Source organism: Cygnus atratus, chromosome 24, assembly GCF_013377495.2.
Source record: "Cygnus atratus isolate AKBS03 ecotype Queensland, Australia chromosome 24, CAtr_DNAZoo_HiC_assembly, whole genome shotgun sequence".
Classification (NCBI taxonomy): Eukaryota; Metazoa; Chordata; class Aves; order Anseriformes; family Anatidae; genus Cygnus; species Cygnus atratus.
The window spans coordinates 3,505,218-3,528,764 of NC_066385.1; the positions used below are offsets into that span (position 1 = coordinate 3,505,218).

General features: G+C 43.1%; 1 protein-coding gene across 8 annotated transcripts in view; it reads left to right on the top strand.

The window, feature by feature from the left end:
• The window catches only part of USP49 (ubiquitin specific peptidase 49), a 34,616-nt gene that overhangs the window by 1,930 nt on the left and 9,139 nt on the right, over positions 1 to 23,547 (top strand). Inside the window, exons 2-8 of one of the 8 annotated variants that reach the window (XM_035561430.2) lie at positions 8,199 to 8,282; positions 15,126 to 15,171; positions 16,090 to 16,234; positions 17,142 to 18,552; positions 20,366 to 20,570; positions 22,195 to 22,303; positions 23,064 to 23,269. In XM_035561430.2, the coding sequence (XP_035417323.1) occupies positions 17,170 to 18,552; positions 20,366 to 20,570; positions 22,195 to 22,303; positions 23,064 to 23,269 (1,903 nt within the window). In that variant the 5' untranslated portion in view covers positions 8,199 to 8,282; positions 15,126 to 15,171; positions 16,090 to 16,234; positions 17,142 to 17,169. The remainder of the gene's footprint in view (positions 1 to 8,198; positions 8,283 to 15,125; positions 15,172 to 16,089; positions 16,235 to 17,141; positions 18,553 to 20,365; positions 20,571 to 22,194; positions 22,304 to 23,063; positions 23,270 to 23,547) is intronic. The other 7 variants (XM_050715335.1, XM_050715331.1, XM_050715334.1 and 4 more) reach the window with 7 other exon arrangements.

Here is a 23,547-nt window from a genome sequence, read left to right on the forward strand (position 1 = left end):
TGCTGGTGTTCTGGGTTCCTGCTGCCCTGCCTTTGCCTAGCTAAATCTGGGGGTGCTGCTCTTTAAGAGTTGTCAAATGTATTGGCATGATTCTTTTTTTAAAAAAAAAAAAAGGGGGGGTTGACAAAAGCATTTGGTGGTGTTTTTAATTGGATTAAACAGGATAGATGCAAGTGTTTGAAAGTTATGCGCCAAACGTGAGTAGTGTTTGATATTTCTGAGCCAGGCGTGCTTTCAAACACAACGCTGCGAACTGTAAATGCTGGTTTATTCTCCCCCCAGTCATTTTTCCTATTAATACAAGCGAGTTCAAGTGAGAAGGGTGTTTGGAAATTGGCAGCTTTTCAGGTCTGGAATAGTCCTTGGTCTTGCGCAAGTTGTATTTGTTACAACGAATTTTGTTGTTTTTTTCTTTGTTTTATTCAGGAACAATGCTTAGCAATAGTCACATATGCAGTGGTTTATAGGGAATTACGACGAGTTAAGTTAAAATCAGGGATTTATTTAGCTGTCGTGTGTCCAGAGATTGTTGCTAAAGAATCTGTGGCCGCAGCTATTGCGGAGGTTCAGATTACGCGTGGCGCAAAACCCTGCGGTTGACAAGACGTGCTGGAGGCCCGTAAGAATGGAGAAATAGTGAATAAGCCTCATGTGCTGTGGCTTGCAAAACGAAACGCCGCCTGGGCTGATCGCTATCTGGCTTGGTGAGCTCCAAGGGAGCAGCCTTTGCAGAGCACCTGCCTTTCGGGTGCTGGGTTGTTGATTGTAGGAGGAACGCTGGGGGGGAAAAAAGTCACGTTTAGCTTGGTACGTTGCCTTTCCGCGTCTGGAGGTGAGGTCCTGAGCGCAGGTTGCTGCTGCAGGGGTTTCCTTGCAGCTCATCAGAGCTTTCGTTTGGTGTTTGCTTGCTTGCAGCTCTCTGCTCCACGTCAGACGTTCCAGTTGGTTTTCCTCAGTGCTAAATGAGCTTACAGGTTAATAGTTTCCTTCAAATAATTGTTGTTTGGTTCTCAGCACCTAAGAGTGAGCTACAAGAAGTACTTTGCCAAGTGATGAGAGTAGTATAAATTAAGGAATACGTATTTTAAGACCTTATTTTAACTTTTTTTTCCCCTCTCGTTAGCTATTGCTTCCCTGAAATTTCTTAGGACTTCTGCTAGGACTCACAAAGCGAAACTTAGCTCTGTCCTCGGCCAGTAGAAGCTGTTAGCTGGTAGATTTACACTAGCCAGGAAATGGAAATACTTCAAAATTCAGCTTCTCTCTTACCAGGTACGTGTGAATTCTTTCGCACCCGTTTTTGATTTGCAGAAGTGTAAAAGGGTTTCTGAAGCTGACCTCAGCTCTGAGTCAAAGCAAAAGTAAGGCTTTTGTCTTGAAGTTGTTAGGAATGAATAGAGAGATACAAAGCTCAGTTACTTGAAAACTTTGCCTGTAACTTCATACAGTAATTCAGATCAAGTGGGAGAAAAGGAAGATTTATTAGCTCTGCAGCAACGGCTCGCTTTGAGCTGTGTTGTCTTACGTGCTGTGAAAGATTGTCCACCTGATGCTGCAACGCCGAGAGTAAGCTCGGTACAAGAATCCTCTCTAGTGGTTGAGACACAAAGTGCAAAACTTTTACTGCAACAACCTGTGTGGTTTTGGTCTTGAATATTTCATCAAGGCTTTTGGTTGTTGTTTTAAGTTTTGTTTTTTTTTTCCCCCCATGGGGAATGAAACCTTCTGAGATGTTCTCGTCTCAGCAGCCTGTTGTTAGTTGCTCTGTGCGTAAACACTTCACCTTCCCTAAACTCTTAACCGCAGTGGACAGGCTGCTAGCTTTCGGCATGCTGTACAGAAAGAAGCCCCCGCTGCTCTCACCAGCGTCAGGGACTGGACGACCATCCTCGCCGGTGTGAAACCCTTAACGAATTACCGCTCTGGAGAGCGTGAGCTGCAATAAGCAAATTCAACAAATTCTTCACCAGAAGCCAATACGTTTGTAAAATCTTATTTATAGATGAGAGCGTCCTGGTTGCTTGCTCATATTTTTATGTGCTAATGCTTTTCGCTTTTCTTTTTATTAGAGTTGAGATCAAAGGTGGCTCGGGCGAGGCCGTTGAGTCGTATGTTGCTTGCAAGCCGTTGAATTACAGCCCCGGCACTCAGGATTTGTCCTGTGGTGGGCTTCAGAGCTGCGGGGCAGCGCTAGCACAGCGCTGGAACAAAACACCTTAACGAGGGAGTAAGGGGAGAGAGAGCACGTAAAAACAGGTGTGATTACCCCGTCCTTTGCCGCCATCATAGGGAGGTAATTCCTGGATGGTCTAGAGCTAGTTAGTATATTTGCAGTAATTTATATCGCAGAATATCGAGCAAAATGCACATCGGAGTGCTCTCTGTTACCCTGCTTTGGGCTGTTTCTGCAGGATATCCCCCAGACTTCTTGCTCCAGTGTTGAGAAGTGATTTAGTACCTTGAGGGGGCTTCAGATAGGTAGAAACAAAGTAAACTTGGCTGCTTTGTGCTAAGTGTTAATTAGCTTTCTGTTGCATGATGGTAATGAGCTTACATTAACTATTACACCTCCAACACGGTACAGAGATCACGATGAAATCTCTGAGAAAATGGCAAACTCGTTGGGGCATCGCTTGAGTGTAAAAGAGATTTTAAAGGAGGCTCGCCAGCTAGGTTCCCCTAATTGGGTAGTTATAGTGTAATTCACTGAGAATTTTGTCTTTTTAAGAACTTTCCTGAGAAAGCAGAAGAAAATATAGGCAGCGATTCGAAAGACAGCGGCTCTTTCCTCCCCCTGCTGCATACGAACGCCTGCTCTCTCTTTCTCGTCTTGCCACTTTGGCTGGGTAACTCAGCCACATTTTCAAATGAAGAAGAAAATTGAAATATGTGGATGTGAGAGCTCAAACGTACTACGAGTGCGTTTGAAATGTATCTTCTGTAACATGTCGTTCGTGAGTAATGTACTCTTAAAAAATCTGACTGAGGAGATTTTTTCCCCCTGTTTTGTACCTTTCCTAACTGAAATGCAGAAGGGTGCTTTAGCCAAAGGAAAAAAAAGCACATCTTCAGACACAGGAATCCCTGCAGAAGACTGGAGTTACTAAATAACATGCTCCATCTCGGCCTTTAAAAGAAAGTTTGATCTATTACGGTATACCTCAGTGTGCAGTATATATATCACAAAAACTTTTACGCTCAACCCCTAACCAAGCGTACTGAAAAAATAAACTTTTTCTTTTTTCCCTCCGGGTGAACCCAGCGGCGGTTTTGAAAGAACCAATTTAATGGAGAAAAGCTTTAGTGCATTTATGTTCTTTTCAGGCTTTTCAGTCAAACCATGGAAGATCAAGTCAAGAGTTATGGGCCACAGCTGTGCTCTTCCATTGAGACCTTCTATAGGACATCAGCTGAGCTGATTAAGAAATGGTGACCACAGCTACATTCCCTTATTCGCTCTGAAAGGCAAATCCGTCCACTTGATTGAGAAGCATTGCCTTGCAACCATATTTTCCCATTCGCTTTCAGTGGGCGGCTTAGATTTGATTAAGAAATACTGTCCTATAATTACATTCGGTCTCTCTCTCATGCTATGAAAAGCCTCTGAAGACAATTCAAGGTTTTGAACTTTAAATAAAAATGGTACGGAAGAGGGATCTTTGCAGCCTGTCTAGGTGGATACGCGGATGAAGCGATAAGTAGCTTTTAGCTAGAAATACTAAAAGAGTATCTTAAGAAGGGCAGTCGATGCTGGCTTGTGTTTCTGGACTGCTCCTGCTTTGTTCCCCGGTTTCCTGGAAGGGATCAGTGGCTCTAAGCTTGACTCCGTTCCAATAAGTTCATGACAAATGTGCTTTCCTTTTATTCAAATAGCAAAACCGTATTTTATATTAAATCCTTCCATTCTTTCGGTGTGATGGGACCAGGCTTGTCTCCTGCCTGGTGCTGGATCGAACTTTACCAATGCGTTTTAGGTAGTTTAGAATTTCACGTTATGTTGTATGCTAAATGTGTTCCAGCTGAATAACAAGTGCCTCGTGTATTAAGAAAATTATATAGATTTGTGGCTGACTTCTGGCTCGAGCATTATCTGCATAAATATTGAACTGTAGTCTATCAGAACAAATAATTTTTTCATACATTGCACTTCAGCAAAAGCAATTTGTCATGAACGCCTTTTTCCCCTCTGCGTGCAGATCCGTATAACTCCGTCAAATGAGGAGCTAATGGCTTTTTTGACTAATTAGGATTTGCGTTTCTCTTCCCTGTGTTTTTTTTATAGTTGGCAATAGTTGGTGGGTGGAGGGAGAGGTCGAAGGATTGTTTGAAGCAGACTGCAGGTCTATGTTTTTGTGTCTGTAGATATGTTGCTAGAACAGGGTGGCACTGTCTGCCTTTGGGTGCTTAGGGTTGTGGTTTGGGGTTTTTTTTTCCTCCCCTCGGTAATGAACAGTGACGAATGATAAGTTCTAACTCCGAGATCGTGGCTGCTTTAGCGTGAGCCAGACGGGTGCTTAATGATGAATTAACCGAAACTTGGCTTGTCTGTTAGTTAAACAAAAAGAAAACCCCGTCATCTGTCGGGGATGTAGATCAGTGGTTGGCTGTTGGGGCAGGGAACCCAAGGTGATCTGTCGTCTGTAGCTCATCGGGGTGCGACGAGACCATATAATTATGGCATCCCATTCTTGGAGGAGAGATGCCTCCAGCTTTTTCACCCAGTGACCTTCTGTAGTAGTTACAGGGTTGATTTCTTGTTGGTTCTTAGGGGAAACTTTTTCTCTCCTCCCTGTCCCATCCAAATCTCCCGTCCTGGAAACATAGGAGGCAAAAGCAATGAGTTAAGGCAGCTCGTTGAACCAAGCTGGCTCCTGTTCTAATTAAACGAAGGGACTGATGGCTAAACATCTCCACCCTCTGCCAGGAAACAAAAGTACGGGGAGACTGCTCCTCGCCTTCCTTACAGATGTTGCTGGAGGGAACGTCAGGAGGACGAGGAAGCTGAAAGCAAGACCCTGTTCAGATGTCGGCTCAGTCCTTTCTCCTGCCCTGCGCTGGTGTGTAGCGAAACTGTTTGCTGGTGGCATGGAAATCTGAGGTGTCACATTTGGAGCATTTCACGTGAAAATAAGCCCTGCTTAAATACGTGCTGGATGTCTTCGCTAGAGAGGAGTCATTAGCTTGTTGCTGTATGCGAGTGCCTCGCTTCCAGTCTCCGTAGAATTGGCTGTGTCTTCTGCAGCTAGAGGAATAAACGTGAAGGGAACAAAAGCATCGTGCTGAGTACAAAGGAGCAGGTTGGTCTGGATAGCTCTTTCTCCCAGAGGAGAACAAAGTTTTGTTTTTTTTTTTTTTTTTTCTGTGCTCAAAAAACACACAAACATGGAAAATCTGTTTTAATTTTCGGGACAAGTATTCTAGGCTTACAATAGTATTAATTATTCTGAAAAAAAAAAAAAACAAAACCCAAAACATGTAGAACTCTGCCGTTCTTTTTAAAAGAAAAAGCACAAAAGAAATAGTCAAATCAGCTAACTGTTTATTCACTGGAGTTGTGAGAAAGAACCCTTAGCTCGGGTTTAATGATGTTTAATCATTCTTTCAAAAATACAAAGGAGGTACTAAAAGCTGTTCAGCCAGGCTTTAAAGAACTAATAGCTATAACTCAGATTCAAAAGTGATTTAGTTCCAGAGGTAAGTCCATAATCCTACCAGCCACGAGTTAATCTGTCATCAGACTAAGACTGGAAGCAAATCTATGTAACTAAGAATAGTGAATTCACCTGAATGTGAGCGGTGAGGAGGATCCTTCTCACAATCGTGACTTTATTTTGAGAAAATGGAATATTCATGACAGAGGATGAAATTAACGAGTGGTTTTCGAAGATGGGCTGAAAAATTCTGTTTGAATTTTGTGCTGCGCTTTCTCTGAACTTTTCAGGGTGATTTGGCAGCGTGGCTCCCTGGCCTGTCATTTTGGATGCTAGAAATGAATGAATTCCGGAATAAGAAAAATGGTTTCTTGCTTGTTATAAAACTGGAAGGTTTTAGGAACAGCTTTTTGAGACGCAGTACTGTGACATCAGAACCTAACTCACCTCTCCCTCTTTCCTTTTCCTCTTGTCCTTTTGTTGTTTCATCTCAAGACAAATTGACGTGACGAACCCTGACCTTTTAGTAAGATAATTGATTAAAATAACAGATGCTGTAGAATTGGGCCTTGGTTGATCTTCGATTCTTAGAGAAGATTAACAATCTGATATTTCGCAAATCAGGTTCCCGCTTCCTACCTTGTTCTGCTAGGTCGGCGTGTTGTGGGGGGACAATGGCGTTACCCCTCAGACGCTGCCTGTGACTTACAGAAAAGGATTTCGGCCAGAACAAGATTCATAACATGCAAATTGGGAATAATTCCTTAAGGAGGGGGGGGAAAGTGAAATGTTTCCTTATGTACCAGAAAAGAGAGGCTCAAAACTTGTGCGCCTGCTGGCGGGCTGGACGTATGGAAAAATGAGAGAGAAACCATTTATTTCTTCGTTCTGCTGGTGCCTCTCTCCGTCTCCTTTTGCACACCTGGGAAGGGGCGCGCTGCCTGTATGGATTTTTCCAGGCGCAGAACAGGCACGTCGGCTGAGCAGAGCAAGAGGCCGTGTAAATCTCCCCGATTCTTTGTTGACACGAAAACGGAGGAGACCTTGGGTCGAGCCCAGCAGTCAGCGAGGCCAGGGCAGGTCGGCAGCTTCTGGAGGCGAGGGGCAGCAGCACCTCCCCTGTCCGCCTGCGGGCACCCTGCAAACGGGTGCCGGTGCTTATTGAGCATCCCGGCCTGATTTTGTTGCTTAGACAAATGAAAAACGAGCACAAGTCGTTGCGTTTGGATCAATCGGTCACTAAGATTTATTCCGCTTACCAGTTAACGGCATTCCTTAAAATCCATAGAAAATTTTCTAGCTGCTGTTCCGTTTCACTCGCTGAGGATTTTACAGGACTTAATAGTAGTTGATTGGCGAGTGAAGGGAAAGGAAATGATGGAGAGAGGTGTCGAAACCCTTCGTTATTTTTGTCGTGGTTTAACCTCCGTTCTTCAGACGCATCGAAGACACCTCTCGGGCTTAAAGCACAGCGAAATGCGACCGTGGGCTGCCGTACTTACATTTAATACTATTTGCCTATTCATTATGGCTGGGGAGATAATAAGCCCCAGCCTGCTGGGGTTGTCTTGTTCTTTATTGCTTCAGTAGATGGCACTGACATGTTCGTTTGACTGATTGCTTTATATGTTGTATCAGCTGCGATGTTGTTTTAGATTAGTTAATAGTCTGCCGAAGATTTTGCCAAGATGAATATGAATTGAAATGGGGGAGGAAGAGCAGCGGAGGACTACCCATAACTTACCAAGTATTCACTCCCTGGTATAATCCGTCTTTGTGTCTATCACAAAGAGATTCTCGAAGAGACTGCTAGCCTGCTTCTGAATACGAGGGCTGTTAAATTGATCTCTGCTGCAGCCATCGGTTTTGTGTGCGAGCAGTGCCAGGAGAATTCGCTGACGTGCTGGAGCTATAAAACTTCGTCTCGTACCTGTGAGATGGAAGGGTTTGGGTTTGGTTTGGTTTGTTAAAATTCTGTGTGTTTTACTGCAGCGGCGAGAAGCAATTACCAGTTTTTGCGAAAGATCGGGGGGACGGAGCAAGATACTACAGGTCAAAATGTAAGCTCTGACCTTGCTAAAGAAGCTCTTTGCAGGCAGTGGGAAATTGCGTTTAATTTTCGTGGTGTTGTGAAGGTGGCTAGAAATCGTGTGGAATTCTCGCTCTAAAAGGTCGAGGGTGGTTTTTGAAGTATTTTTAATATATGATGCCTGAACTATTGCTATCAGCCTCAACTCTGAATGCATTGTTTATGTGGGAATTGGGGATAAATGTGATATGTACTGAATATGAAAAACAGTGTTTAAATATTATGGTCGAAAGAAATAGTGCTTTCTGCATTCTGACAAAAAATCAGCTTTTTGGCTGCATCACAGCAGGCCATGAATAAAAGGAATGATAAGGTAGGGTAAGTGGGGACACGAGCGAATGGCTGTTTATCTCCTCTATTCCTGCTTTGTTTGGCCACGCTGAAATCTAACATGGCTCGTTCTGTTTAACTTGTGCCTTGTTAATTATTCTTAATCTGCCTTGTTCACTTGTGCACAGGTCCTAACCCGTGAATACGTAAGCACGTACTCCATCCATCTGAGCAGCCTCCCTAAACTTGAATACTTGCCGAATTGGTCAGCGGTAAGTGTGAAAGGAAACAAAAAGGCATCGCTTTGGGTATGAATCCTGACACTCTGGGGCTGGTGGGGAGCACAAACTGTAGCCTGAATTTCCAAATAGTGAAAACGGGCGTAGCTCTGTTCACTTGGCTTCAGCACTGCTGATTTTACGTCCATTACAGCTCTGTTATTGTCTGCTCTGGCAGAGAGAGAGGTTTTTTTCGTGAGCGATGTTCAGGGGCAAACGTACCAAACTTTAAAACGCTGTGGCATGCCGCTCTGATGTTGTCACAATTATGGAAATAGAATTCATTGTGAATTCATGGATTCTATAAAGCTGCTTGCTTGACTCATAAAGAGAAATTATGATTTTGTATTGGGCAGTTAGCATCTACTTGCAGACAGTTCTAATGGAAAACATTTTTTCATGTTTTATTCTGATAATTCGAATTGTACGTATTTGCTGTAATTGCTTCAGGCTTATACAGATGTAACTACCAGTGGAAGGGCTGCACTGACTCTTTCCCTTTTTGACTGTTTCACTAGGACTAAAGGAAGTATCGTGAATTGTTTTAATGTGGAGTGCCTCTTTTACACAGCGTATCTGTATCGTGTTTCCCAGCTTATTAACACTTCAAAAAGCCAAACCAAAAATAAAACCTCAGAAGCCTATGGAAAGAAAAGGGAGGGGGGATTTTATGTGTTGCAATAAATGAAGAAACATTAACTTCCAGAACACCATGAACTAAGAAGTATATAGCATTTTAATAATGCTTTTTAACATCAGCAGCCATTCTGTAGCAAGTTCCCATAGTTTCAGAGAGCTGTAGGACGTGGATCCTTTTTTCCTGTTTGTTTTAAGGTGACCCCAAAGAATAAATAACTATCTTAAATCTAAGTTCAAAAGGTGATCTTACCATTCTTTTTATTCATCTCTTGTACTTGGACAAGAAATGGTGTGGGTTTGGCTTAATAAGAATATTCATTTTTCATCCTTTTAATATTTCCACTTGAATATTCATCTTTAAAATATTTTAATTTTTAAAAACTTTCAAGCTTAAACTTGCACGGCTGGGGAATTTGAATAGCAGTGCAAATTGGCGAGTTTCTAAGGAGGGCTGTATTAAAACGCTCTGTGAGCTGAAGAAACTCGCCTTGCCTTCGCCCTTTTGTGATTATTTTCAAACCATAAACTGCCAGATATATTCCTAGTGGATGCTGAGCTGTCTCTGGTTTAAGAGAATCTTCATCAGGAAGGAATGCAGATAGAAGACACGTGCACGTTTGAAACTGTTTGTTGGCCTGTGTAAAATGTGAATGATTGGTCTTTGAGGACACAGGCAGCGTGCATTCCTCTGGCGTAGCTGTAAATTTCTTCTAGCCAAAGAAAAGCAGTTTGGTGTTTCTCTAACTTCTGAGAGGTTGTCAGCAAGCCTTCCTGGTAAAGGAAGTTTCTATCTGCAGAAATGATGTTTGGACTGGTATATCCAAAGCAGCTCACCAAGCACAGTAAGTTGTAAAAGCAATAAAGGCAGGGTGAGGTTCTCGTAGCTACTCCAGGCATTGCCTTGCTTTAGGAACGGGGCTGGGGAACGTTGAAATTTCTGTTCAGGCTTGATCAGCATGCTAGCAAAAAAAGCCAGTTTGTATGAGGCCGTAGATTTAAGAATGCCAGTCATGTGTGAAACAGTCTGTGGGACATAAAAACTTTTCCTGGAGTACTCAAAATTCCAGCGTTTTAGGGGAAAAAGAGTGTTTTCCCATCACTGCTCCTTTCCCGGGGAAGCTCTGAGCACTGGATTGAACGCGGCTTTAACAATTTCTGTGATCCTTGGTGGTTAGATTGTACCTGTAAATGTTATGTTTTCTGCGGGCATGGTCTGTTGGTGAGCTGAATTTGGGGTAAATGGGTAGAATGGGTGGGTTCTGCTGCTGCTGCCTGGTGTCGGACGGGTTTTATATCCAGGGTGCTGTGGGACTGGGATCTCAATGCCGCTGGTTTGGAAGCTTCGGGACGCTCACGTCCACCAGCTGATGGAAATGTGAACCAAGTGGTGTCATCTTTGTCGGTTATCCCCCTAAAACTACGTGAACTTCCTAGGGAGGATGGCTGATTTTTGCAGGTGGGCCGGCAATAGGGACAAATTGGGGCCCCTTAAGAATTGTTCTTTTTGTTGTGGAGTAGGAAATGTTAGAAGGTAACTGCACGGTACGCTGTGGTGTGTGTGCTCTTCGTTGTACTCTAAAATCAGGTGTGGGGCAGCATCCACCAGCCTGAGCTTCCCCAAGGCGCTTCAGAGAACTGAGTCCTGCAGAAATCGCATTTATTCCCACCAAAGACACCAGTGCAGGAAATAGGATTTCCTCAATCCCCATGCTTTTGAGTATTTTTTTTTTCTTTTTGCAATGATTTGAAGATTTCTTTGAAAACTGATTCCCCAGATTCTGGATTTGAGCCCGCAGCAAAGCGTGAACTCTCAGAAGCAGGTTAACATTGACATAATCATAATTAACTTAAAGGAGTAGATAGAACTTGCTGTGGAATTTGGCAGTAAAGTCCTGTTTTAGTCGAGCTCCCTTGTGGTTACAGCTTCGAACTGGAGCAGGGCGCTGCACGCGTGGTGCCGTGTGTTGGGCACGCGGTGTCTTTTGCAGCCAGCCGAAATCCTCCGGGCTTGTGACAGCACGTGTGGGACGCTGGCCACCTTCCAGACGGGAAGTGGGATCTTCCAGAACTCCAGAAGCTTGGGATTCGGACGGAGGAGTTCTCTTTCAGGGCTCTGGGAGGTTGCTGTGCTGCTGCCCTTGCAGCTGATGGCCACAGAAATAAAATCCGTGGGGTTTGCGGCCAGCTCGGGGCGAGCGCCCATCCTGCTCCTGGTGATCGCAGCCAGGACAGGAGGGAGGTGAGACCAGTGACTGCTTTTGCTGTCACAGCTGAAGGCTCCTGTCACAGCTAGTCAGAGCCCTTATTTGTCTGCGTGTCTCTTAAGTTGTGGTTTATTCATGTATTCACAGTAGCTATTTAATTCATTGCTTTGCTTGCCTTTTCAAAGAAACCCCGTATACCTAATCATCTGTAAATTTTCCGAGCATTACTTCTTTTTTTTTTTGTCAGTTGGGTTAATTTGCCTGTAACTAACTTGGTAGTGTGTCATCTTGGGTAGAGAGAAGCCAGCCACTGTAGGATATAAAGCTGACAATTTTTAATAAAACATGCTTTCAGTGTAATTGAAAAAAAATCTCTAGGGCTGCTGTTAATCTTTGGAGGCGCAATCTGAAAGCCTGAAACCAGCAGGGCTTGGACTGGAGGAGTAAAGGGAGAAACCCAAACCCATTCTTGCTCTGCCAAGCAGATGGCTCTTGGGAGAAGAAGCGGAGGGAGAGCTTGTGGAGTGTTTTCTGCTGTGCTGCCCGAGCTAGTAGCTCTGGACCATGCCCAACTTTGTAAGGACAGACAACGCCTGCCCAGGTGATGTGGCCGTGATGCTCATTCCTTGTTCTAGCTCTTCCTTTTCCCTAAAGGAATATCAATTGCACAATGTTTCGGTTTGCAAGGTGCCATTTCTTGGCTCCCACACGCTTTGGGAACCGAACGCAGGGTAGGAGTTTTGCTGTGAGCACGTGGAAGGCTTTTGCTGGCGGAGGGACATGGCTGTCTTCAGCAGGGAGTTTTTTTCACCATCTTCCGAGCAGCTCAGATTACATGTTTTCATTAGACATCTGGTTGAATAATTGGTTCCTCGCAAATGGGTAGGTTAAAATAATCAGAGGAATAAAGTTTTTGAGTAATTGTATGCAATTTTTAGCTTTGCAAAAACAAAAAATTTTAGATTCTCTCTGATATCTCCTTAATTTGCATTTTCGAGTATTTGCAGCAGGCCAGAAGTTCCACTCTAAAGTTGTTTGGGGGCAGGGGTGCCTGGAAGGTTCTCGATTTTTGCATCGAAGATTTTTATACTTCTGTGATGAAATGCAGTGTATTTGTGTAGGATATCTAGTTCTGATGGAAACCAAGAATATCTCAGGATGTTTTTCCTGCAGTGTTTTAAAACAAAATGAGAATTGCAAAAAAGGCAGACGTGTTTTATTTAATGCGATAGCAATTCCCCGCGGACTGGTGAAATGCTGCTGTGTTTCACTATTGCCACTCCCGGGAGAGGGATAAATGAATGAAAGAATCATTCAGTCTGAGCTTCCCACCTGTCTTTTAAAGATGACTTCCAGATTGCAGCTGAAGGATTTTGTGCCGGGATTCCGGGCTCCTACTTGTTCTGGAGCCAACCCTTGAACAAACGGGAAGTGCACCTAGTTTCCAAGGCAAAGCATCCAGCACCTTTCCTGATCCATAAACTTTTTTTTTTTTTTTACACTTCACGGACATTTATTTAGAAAAAGAAAGTAGCAAATGTCAACAGATCTGCACAGATGTCTTTAATCAGTTTCCAAATGTGTAACAATGGTACAAAGGAATATAATAAAGTCATGTGTTTTATTTTAACACTCTTCTAGGGTTAAGATTTTCTGCTGCATTTGGTTCTTGAAGTAGTTACAGGATCTTGCAATAAGCTTTCCCAGGCTTATGAGCCATACAGGTAAAGAAAGCAGGGTCTGACCTTGTGTTTAAATGCTGTAAGTGATTTGCAAGGTGAGAACTTTTCAGACTGTCTCTGGAACGTTCCTGGCCTGGTAGTCCAAGAAGAGCTGGCTAGTTGTAATACAGCTCCACGCAATTCTGGTACCACTGCTCCACGGAAATCAATGAAATTGTTCCTCCTGCCCCCACCCCTTACCTGGAAAAGGTCCAGGCAGGCAGGAAGGGCAGGCTATAGCCATGGAGGTGTCTCTTCAGATGAGATCCACCTTGATGGAAGAAAACCAAGGAAAAAAAATTATATTTTATTACTATAATGTTATATTGTGATTGCCAAGAGAGGAGTCCTTTTAGTTTCCTTCCAAGACCTTAAAATGCAAGATGTTAATTCGCCATCATTACGCTGGCTGCCTGCTCATGGCTTATCCTAGACTGTCACATCAACCACAGAAACTTGTGTTCAGTTGTTGCTTTATCTTAAATGGCTCCAACTCTGTAATCTTGGCAGGGTTCCCCCCCTCCCTGCCTTGTGCGACCGTGTACAGGTTGTGACTCATCTTTGTGTTTTCCTTTAATCAGAGCTTTTTAATTTCTCCTGCTAGCGCGATGTTTTTATCCTTTCTAGGAGGTTGTGGCAAGCTGTTTGTTTACCTACACGGAACAGAGGAACAAATTTTGGTCTTAATTGTGTGCATGTGTCTTTCCCTGACTTATTTAGTAATCAGTTTGCGTGTGGGGTGGCAAGGCTGAACCTGCAGACGCTCCAGCTGCCATCGGTACGTGTTGCACAATGCCAGAGAGCCTCTTTTCATTTTTTTATTCATGGAAGGAGCCAAAAAAACGTGAGTTGGTAACGTGCGTCTATAACGTGAAGGAGAAAATCTGAAATGTGGAGCGCGGCAGAGGCTCAGCGAGCACCGTGGCCGCGCAGCGAGCGGCGCGGTGCTCGGGCAGGCTGGCTGGGCAGGCTGCTCTCCCTGCACAGCTTTGGCATTAAAACCACACCGAGGAGAAGTAGGGGACCTTATCTGACAACAGCCTTGGGAGGGGAAGTGGAAAAGATGCATAATTTAAGTCATTTGGGTTAAAAAAGGCACCGTTTACTTCTAACTTGCAGAGCAGCCCAGTGTATGTGGGATTTTTTTAATAGGGCTTAGATTTGCGAGGGGAGTGTTCGTAGATACCTAAAGAGAAACAGGTGGGGAACATCACAGGCAGCATCAAAGAAGCTTTTGTCCTGAGAATAACTGAGCTAAGGTGCAACAAAGCTGCCTTGTTAACCGACCAAAGTTGTTAAAATATCTGTCCCCTTTTTAAACAGGAAATCTTGCTGGCCCACACAGGAAAAGCAAAAGCAGTTGACAAAAGGCTTGTAATTTATATACTGACAGCCTAGTTCATTGTTAAACATGATTCTTTAATGCGCTGTATCTGGTGTGTGATTGATTTCCTTGTAGCCTGTTACCCAGCTGAAACTAGCAACGTATCAGCATTATTTCTTCTTTTATTTTTTTCTTGGAAATTGAGGATAAATTCAGTGCTCTTGGAAAATATTGTGTCCCGAGACCTTGCAGAGCTGGTGAGTGACTGCGCTGGGCAGCTGTTTAATCCATCTCTAGGAAATAATATCCAGAAGGCCTGGTTTTTGTTCGATGGAACAAATATCGGATATGCCTGTGAGACTCAAGGGTTAAATTCCCAACACTGTCGCATATGGCAGTGAGCAGAATCACAGATGTTGATGATACAACATAATTAGTATTCTTTTATGTAAATGAAGGCTGTCAATGTTACCATAGTGTCTATACTCTTTCAAGCTGGAATCTCTGCCACTTGGTCTCACCAAGGCTAGACAGGATTATTCCACAATTTTCTATCAAGGCTTGAGCAGGAAAATGAAGAAGAAGAAGGGCGAAAAGAGGTCTGGGAGGAAGGTGAGAGAAAGGTGAGAAGGAATGCTTCCAACTCGGAAGGAGGAGACGGAACCCATCCTTTGTTTACTGTAGCATTTCCAAAAGTCTCTCCAGGTCCTAGGATTTCTGAGTGAATGAACACCGTCCGAGTGAGAGGTGTAGCAATTTTTTTTAACTATTGCAAATAAACAACTAAAAAGGTTATTTAGACACTGAAAAATCACCGTATTAAGATGAATTCTGAAGTGGCCACTTGAGCTTTAATCTGAAGACGAGGAGAGTTAAAGAACAGAAAAGCTTTGATATATATATATATATATATTATTTTATATATATGTATTTTTTTTTTCTTTAACAGATTTCATCTTTAGCAGCGATATCAGTGGGAAAAGTTAGCAATTGAGGTAAATTTGCATCATTTTAGGACCATTAAAAATAAGTTTTCTTAGCCTGGTCAGATAGGTTTTCTGTATACCATTCAGAGGCAGTCGTTCAATATCTATCCTAAGCTTTTGAGAGGTGTGCTATTGCCTTTGTTATGTTAAACTCTGTCCCTCGTAAAGTGTTTTTTTAACTAATTATTTTAAATGCCTGATCTGACACAGTCTGTGACATCCGTAGTCACTTTGTGCATATTATCGCTGTCCCCCGTATCACTTTGTATTGTATTGAAGTACTGTAGCCAGAGATATGTAAGCAAATTAATTTATTCTTTCTTGGATTGTTATAACAGATACATTTTTTACAGTCTTTTTTGCCTTGGCAAAATGCAGGTTTTTCCTATTTTTCTTTCCTCTATAGTTCTTATTTAGTTGCAGTTTACACTTGACAGCTATTCTTCTCTTCATTTTTGTTGTTTGAAAAAATCATTTAGAAATGAAATTTAATTCAGGACGGGTTTTTTTCACCTCCACCCCCCTTCTTTCACCAAGTTATCGAAACAGCCAAAATTGAAGTGATCTCAGGAGGTGCATGTTCTTACTCAGTTTTTTTGCTCGGATTTTTTCCCTGCCATATGTTGGGTCATCCACTACAAAAGACTTATGATGAAGAGGCTACATGTGATCACCAGATTTATAGATTATCAGAAACAAAAGCAGAAAAATGAAATTCCAAGTGCATCTTCCATGTGATTTTTTTTTTTTAACGTCTAAGTGTTTGGGTTCCTAAGTGCATTCATGCTTTGACTTTGAGGTAATTCTGTTCCGTAGAATAAATGTGTTTTCTGCAGTAGCTCTTGCGCTGAGGGGACTAATTGTGTTCAAAAGCAACCTTGTTTGCTTTCTTAGTGTATGTGCATCACAAGAATATTTTCTCTCTAGGGTTTTGAAGCTGTGCTGCCTTACAATGAAGACTTAAGTAGTAATTAAATTCTCAAAGAACCACCAAGGCTCCTTTGGATGAAATGAGGATGTTCCAGGCTCTGGACGTTATGTCGTGAAGGAAAGAATGTTTAGACATGACTCAGTGAGTAACGCGTGCGGGTGGGTGGGTCTGGGTGCTGTTTCGGTGCCCTGATCTCTTTCACTTGTGTCAGGACTGCACAAAAGACACCACTGCTGGCACGAGGAATGGTGCTTTAGTTCTTCTCCTTGTACAACTGAATAGCTTTTATAAAACACATGGATGTAGGACATGGAGTGAAAGCTTTTTTGCGTTCCCAACTATGTTTGTAGTATCTCGCTTTGATTTCTCTGCAGTGACAATATAGTAATTTACTAAAATCAGCTTTTTCTGTTGACGTGTGTTCATGCAGACGTTCTGTTAGGTTTACTCTAACAAGGTGTTGCACATTTCATTTTTTTCCTTTGCTGATTTTTAAACATTAAAATGTTTGGGAGGCTGAGGGAAATTGGAGAATTTGAGGGTAGAACGTAAAGCCTGCGGACTTGAGATCCCATATAGACCAGTTCTGGTTACGACGATTATCTGATATTTTTGTGGCTTCTGTGAAAAGTTGCTAACCTCAGTCTAGTTCCTGATGACATGCATTCCAATTCCAAATTCATTTTGTATGTATCAATTTCAAGAGGGCAGCTAAAGATCAAACGTGTGGACTGAATTAATGTTTTTCTCTCTGGAAGCGAGCCATTCGGGTTGGGCAGGGCACGCTGGCAGATGTCTGGGCCATACTTAGTAGACGGATAGACAGTTTTGTTCTGCAGAGCTTGTCAATCCAATCTCTTTTGCTGGTACTAAAAACCGCTTTCAAAAATATTGTGCACGGAAATAATGTAGTCGGTTGAAGGAAAACTGCAATTGGAATCGATGTGACTCGACATCTGTATTTTCATAGGTCTTTACATTTGGTACAAAAAGAGATCATTTTAAATATGTAAGTGGGTCTAAGATATTTTTCTTTTTGCCTTCCAAGGTCGAAGCAGCGAAGACTTCTGTAAGAGATGGATAGATGCAAACATGTTGGGCGGCTACGACTCGCCCAGGACCATTCTATCCTGAACCCGCAGAAGTGGCACTGCATGGACTGCCAGACAACTGAGTCTATCTGGGCTTGTCTGAAATGCTCCCACGTAGCCTGTGGGAGGTACATCGAGGAGCATGCACTTAAACACTTTGAAGAAACCAGACATCCATTGGCAATGGAAGTTAATGATTTATATGTATTTTGTTACCTTTGTGAAGATTATGTCTTGAATGATAACCCCGAGGGTGATTTGAAACTGCTAAGAAGTTCTCTGTCAGCGATTAAAAGTCAAAAACATGATCCGTCGACAAGAAGTGGCAGGACTTTGCGATCCATGGCTTTGGGAGAGGACATGTGCAACCATCAAAGGACCCTTCAGGGGCAGTCTCAGATGCTTACAGCTCTCTGGCACAGGCGCCAATCCTTGCTTACAAAGGCGCTGCGGACCTGGTTTGATAAGAGCTCCAGAGGCCAGCTAAAATTACAACAGAAGAAACAAATGGAGGAGTTGGAGAGGAAGAAGGAGGCAGCTAGGCAGCGGCGGCAGGAGATGAAGAGACAGCTTCTGGAGGAGCTGGCAAACACTCCTCCAAGGAAGAGTGCGAGGCTGTTGTCCCACGTGCACAGAGAGAACTTGATTCCAAGGAAATTCAGGGAGGTGGCGACCGCTTCCCCTACCTCAAGGCAGATGCAGAGCAGCAGATTCAATCAGTTTTATTCCATCCGGCGTAAGCCTCTGATGACTCCTGGGGTCACGGGTTTAAGGAACCTGGGAAACACATGTTACATGAATTCTATTCTGCAAGTGCTAAGTCACCTCCAGAAATTTCGAGAATGTTTTTTAACGCTTGATCTCTGTGAAACAGAAGAACTCTTAGCCAAAACTGTGAATGGGAAGTCTAGGATGCCTGGCAAATTGGCAAATGGATCCGCTGCTAATGAGTCAGGGAAGACTGACAAAGTGGGATCATATGGCACGCAGAGCTTGCCAGCTGGCTTAAATGGTGGCTCCTCGATAAGCAGGAGTTTAGAACTGATACAACCCAAGGAACCAAGTTCAAAGCACATCTCCCTCTGTCACGAATTGCACACCCTCTTCAGAGTGATGTGGTCTGGCAAGTGGGCGCTCGTGTCCCCCTTTGCCATGCTGCACTCTGTGTGGAGTCTGATCCCAGCGTTTCGGGGTTACGATCAGCAGGACGCTCAGGAATTTCTATGCGAGTTGTTGGACAAAGTACAGCAGGAGCTGGAGTCGGAAGGAACGAAGCGCAGGATCCTCATCCCTTTCTCTCAGAGGAAGCTCACCAAGCAGGTCCTGAAGGTGGTGAACACCATTTTTCACGGGCAGTTGCTAAGTCAGGTATGCACCTGGTTTCACACAGAAATCGGTGGGAGCTGTTAACAGCAAGAAGCGAAGGCTTTGTTTCTTGAGGAACCACCAGAGACTTAGGAGGAATTGCTTAGGAGTGTCTCCTGAGAATGAAAACTGATTGCTGCACAGGTTGTCAGTGTTTTCAATGCTTTTCATGTCTATTGTAAATTCAGTGGACGTTTGCCACTTGAGAATGACATCTGCACTAGCACAGAGGTTCTGAGCCCCTAGTTTTAAGTTTTTATTGTGTTTTTAAAGTGTCTTTGTAGTTCTTGTCCCTTTATGGTTTTGTTTCTGTGACTAGAAAGAATACGATGAAGGACAGAGAGGGCAGTCAGCCTGTGCTATAAAGAATAAGCTGTCTGTGACACTTCTTATTTGCAGGCCTTTGAAAGTCATCTTGAGATGCTGAGCATGCTTAACGTATGTTTCTGTAGGAGCTGAACGTGCCTGCCCTGTCACGCTGCTCGGTCTTTTATTCCTGTGCCGTTCCCTTGTCTGAAACGCGTTACTCCCCACAAGGCTGACCCTGAAAGCACAGCGTGTTTGAAAGTCCTCGACTGCCTTTGCTGTCCAGGAGAAATGAATGCACACACAACTTGACACTTCAGGGCTTCCACGATCAGCCCCCAAGGCATACGATGTGTGTGCATCCCCGTTAGTCTCTACGTGGTCTGTCTGAGTGCCAGCCTTACTGTGCCTACCGCCCCTAAGAACTTCCGTGCACATTAAATACTAAAAGGTGTATTTTTCGAGCTAAAGCTTTTGGCTTTCCAGGGAAGGAATGCTCGAAGTCATGGTTTGTTTGAATCGACTGCGTTGCATGAACTTGTTGCGTGCTGCTTAACAAAACGCTCTTTGTTCAGTTGTCTCTTGGCTCTGGAACGTGTTGCGTTATGGCTAAGGTCAGTGTGCTAGGCAGGCCTGTTACCAGCATGAAGATGTTCATAAATCAGTGTAAGTTATCTGTTGTTACGATATATTATAAATAACTTGTCAAGCTGTTTATTCTCCCTGTGTACCATGTGTACAGAGACTGCGTTGAATTTTAAACCTCCCCAAGCACAGAGGACTTCCCTCCCTATCCACTAACTACACTTAGTACATCGTGAAGTTACTGGTGCCGTCAGAGGACGGAGGTGGATGGCTGGAAAGCCAGTGCAAAGTTGGAAGCTGGTTTTCCGCTGGAGGGTTTTCACGAGAGTGCAAAGTCTGGATCTGCTTTCTGGTTTTGTTACCTCTTCATCTTCTCGCTTGCTGCCTCTGAGACTAATTGAAAACTTTTCTGCTGTTCATATTTATAATACTCCAGAAAGACAGGAGAAGTGCATTTTAAATTTGTCCTCTCATGCTCCATTTATGAATAATTTTTATATAGTTAGCAGATGAAACAGAGGAATTATACACAGCACTTTAGAATGTGCAAGGAAAATAGAGAAACTAGGGAAGGAATATTGTGTGATAATTGCTAACACATACTGCTTGTAGTAGAAAGCAAAGTGCTTATTACCCAACCGTGAAGTAGTATTACACCTGTAATATCTTCTTCTGAGGAGGTGAATTTGATAGGGGTGAATATTGTCTCTGTTTCTGGAGAATTGAGAAAGCACTCTAAATTATTTGCATTTCTAATCTGAAAACTAAATCTAAGAAGGTTTCTCTTGACCAACTGGCCATTTTTGTGTCCATGAAGCTGTGCTTCATCTTGGGCATGAGCTTGCAGTTTAGATGTGAATGTAAACGCCTGTCTACAGGTGTATGTGTACATAACTTCATTTGTGTATCAACATTTCGTTCCCAGGTCACCTGCATAACATGCAACTACAAATCCAACACCGTTGAGCCCTTTTGGGATCTTTCCCTGGAATTTCCTGAGCGCTATCACTCCATTGAGAAAGGGATCGTCCCTGTTAACCAGACGGAATGCATGCTGACAGAAATGTTGGCCAAGTTCACAGAGACTGAAGCTCTGGAAGGGAGGATATATGCATGCGACCAATGCAACAGTAAGTCTGCTGCTATCTCTGATGATTAGAAGCCCTGTGTTTTTTTCTGAGAGGTTCCTGATGTGTATTTTCTGTCTGAAAACCTGTTGTGACCGATACATACCCTTCCCTTGCATTGGAGGGGAAGGGGAAGGAAACTTAGAGTTTGAGGGAATTGGATTTGGAGAGAAGAGGAGAAAACGATAAGGAATAATAGTCCTTACCTGCTGCATGGCTGGAAAGCTTTTGTAACAAGTTGTTTGTATGCTGTCTGTTCTTGACTGAATCCTTTAACCAGAAATCACAACTGCAGAGTTCTCGTGGTCTGCCACCAGGTTAGAGTTTCTATCTCTTTGTAGGTATTTTGTCAAAATGCAGTGGAGTGACGTTATTCCGTGAGTCTCGGGTTAATATATTACCAGTTATATGAATGCATGTATTTTGCTGTGCTCAGCTAGAAGACGACTTCTGTAGCAGGTCTGAGTGTAAGGTCATTATATTTCTGAATATAATTTTAGCCTCGTGTATAATCCTGCAGCTCAGCTACTCTGATAAGCTGTATTTGAATTTTTTTCATGTAGGTATTTATGGCAAATGTTTATTCCCTTGGGAGGAAAATGGCAATAATTTGACTTGCATTGCAACTAGGCAGCTGAAATAGCAAGTATTTGTAGAGATCTCTACACTATCAACTTGTGAATCAGTTACCAAACATCTTCCCAAAATGTTAGGAAATAACCATTGACTTAGATGTCCTTGAAACAAAGCCAAATACAATTTGGACAGATTCTGATTCACAAATAATGTTCACAAAGTGTCAATGTGGGCGAACACAGCTTTTATCTTAACTCAGTCTTCTGTGATTTTTTTGGTGGGAGCCCAAATTTTAACAGTTACTTCAGAGTTAAACAGCTAAAGAAACATTAACCAGCTGAAAAAAAATCAGGGAAAGGCAAATAAATAGCCTGCATCTAGGTGCCAAAAACTATTGGGGGCACCGCTCGTCAGACGCGATAGAGGAGGAGCAACCCATCTGTTCTGAGCTGGTGCAGCGAGGTGCAGAAATCTAATTAACAGGTACATTTCTTATTGGAAGCTCTGAAAGCCACCTGTCTTCCTGGTATGGTAGTATGTTCGGTGTCCTGGAAAGAGTAATCACTGGGAAGAGGAAGGTTTTTCCCTCCTCTTCCCCAGTTTCTGTTCAGCAGTTCCTTTTGCTTTGTGAGCGGCCAGAACTCCTCCTGGAGGTGGAACCTTGCTGGAAGCATTTTCCTCTAAGTTGTATTAATATCCTGGAGCTAAGTTTGCTAGTGTAAGCTTTGTTGTAGTGGTCTAATAAATGGGTCACAGTGGTATTTTAAAAAATACATTGTCTAATAGTGTTGTTTGTATGCTGATAGCTCACCTGCTGAAACTGCTGCAACCCTAGATGTCTAAAAATACTTTGTTTTTAAGCATGGTTTTAGATCCTAGAAAGCTGCTTGTCTGTGAAGGAACGCATAAGAAATGTTTACTCGTGTTTCCATCCTATGGGTGCATGTGAGATGGACTAGTGCTGCTGGAAGAAAAAGTTCATAACGGGCTCTCTTTCCTTCTCAATATAATTACATCTTTCCTTGATATGTTTTTTTTTTTTTTTTGGTAGGCAAACGGCGAAAGTCTTCTCCTAAACCTCTTGTTCTGAGTGAAGCTAAAAAGCAGTTAATGATCTACAGGCTACCTCAGGTCCTCCGACTGCACCTTAAACGATTCAGGTGAGCGGGGCACGCTGCGTGGTGTCAGGCAGGTGCCTTCTGTCTTTTGGGAGAGAAGTACTAAGTGGGGTCCAGCAACTTCTCTCACTTCCTGGGAAATGCACGTCTATAAATGTTTTACCCGGAGAAGATGTGTAATGCTTGCTACTAACTAAAACCTGGAGGGAAAAAAAAAAAAAGGCCTGCTTGTAGCATGTTTTTTGTTACATGCAATGTAATGTGTTGTGAATTGTACTTAATGGTATTTGTCTGATCTTGGAGACAACTTGAAGCAGTGACTGTGAGATGGATGAACTCATCTGTTGAGTGAAAGACTTGCTGAAGCTGGATCCCCTGTGATAGTTAAATATATGTATCATGTTAAATAAAGCATAGCAGGCAAAGTTCAAAACACAAGGTTTCTAAAATGGTTAGTGTAGACAATTATGAGAAGCGAGGTTTTTATATTTCTATAACTGAGCATTTTAAATGGCATTTGGTTGTCGCAGTAGATGTTCTGTTTTCTTTGTTTGGCTGTTACAAGTCCCAACAATGCTGTAACTGCAGCCAATGGGCATCAGTGACTGAGTCAGTTTTATGCAAAAGATGACTGCAGTAGATGTTAAAGTGAAAACAGAAGGAAAAAAAATTGTGATGCCCTCTTGAAGGAAAGCTCTTTAAGCTGTTCAGCAGTGGCTATCGAGTGCATCTTCCATTCCTACAGCCCTCTGCTGCTGCCCAGAAAGGTCCTGAGCCTTTGATTGTGCCCTTGTGTTTGCAGGTGGTCTGAACGCAATCACCGTGAGAAGATTGGGGTCCATGTCCTCTTTGACCAGGTACTAAACATGGAACCTTACTGCTGCAGGGACTCTCTCTCCTCTCTTGACAAAGAGACCTTTGTCTATGACCTCTCCGCTGTGGTGATGCATCATGGTAAAGGGTTTGGCTCAGGACACTACACAGCATATTGCTACAACACGGAGGGAGGTGCGTGTGCCTTATTTCGGGGGAAACAAATTCAAGAATCTTGTTTTTTATTCCATAGACATAGTGCGTAGTAAAGCTTCATGATTAAGGTTGTTTGGAATCGAGTTTCCTGCTGTTCAGTAGTTTGTTTCCCAGAATGTATTGCTAGGAGCATGTTTTATTTTTTTTGTGTAAAGACCACAGATTGCTGCTCTTTGCTTTGCGGCACTTCGGGATGCCTTTTATTGCTCACTGTTAACAGCATGAATGCTTCATTTTCTCACGGGATGTAACTCTGT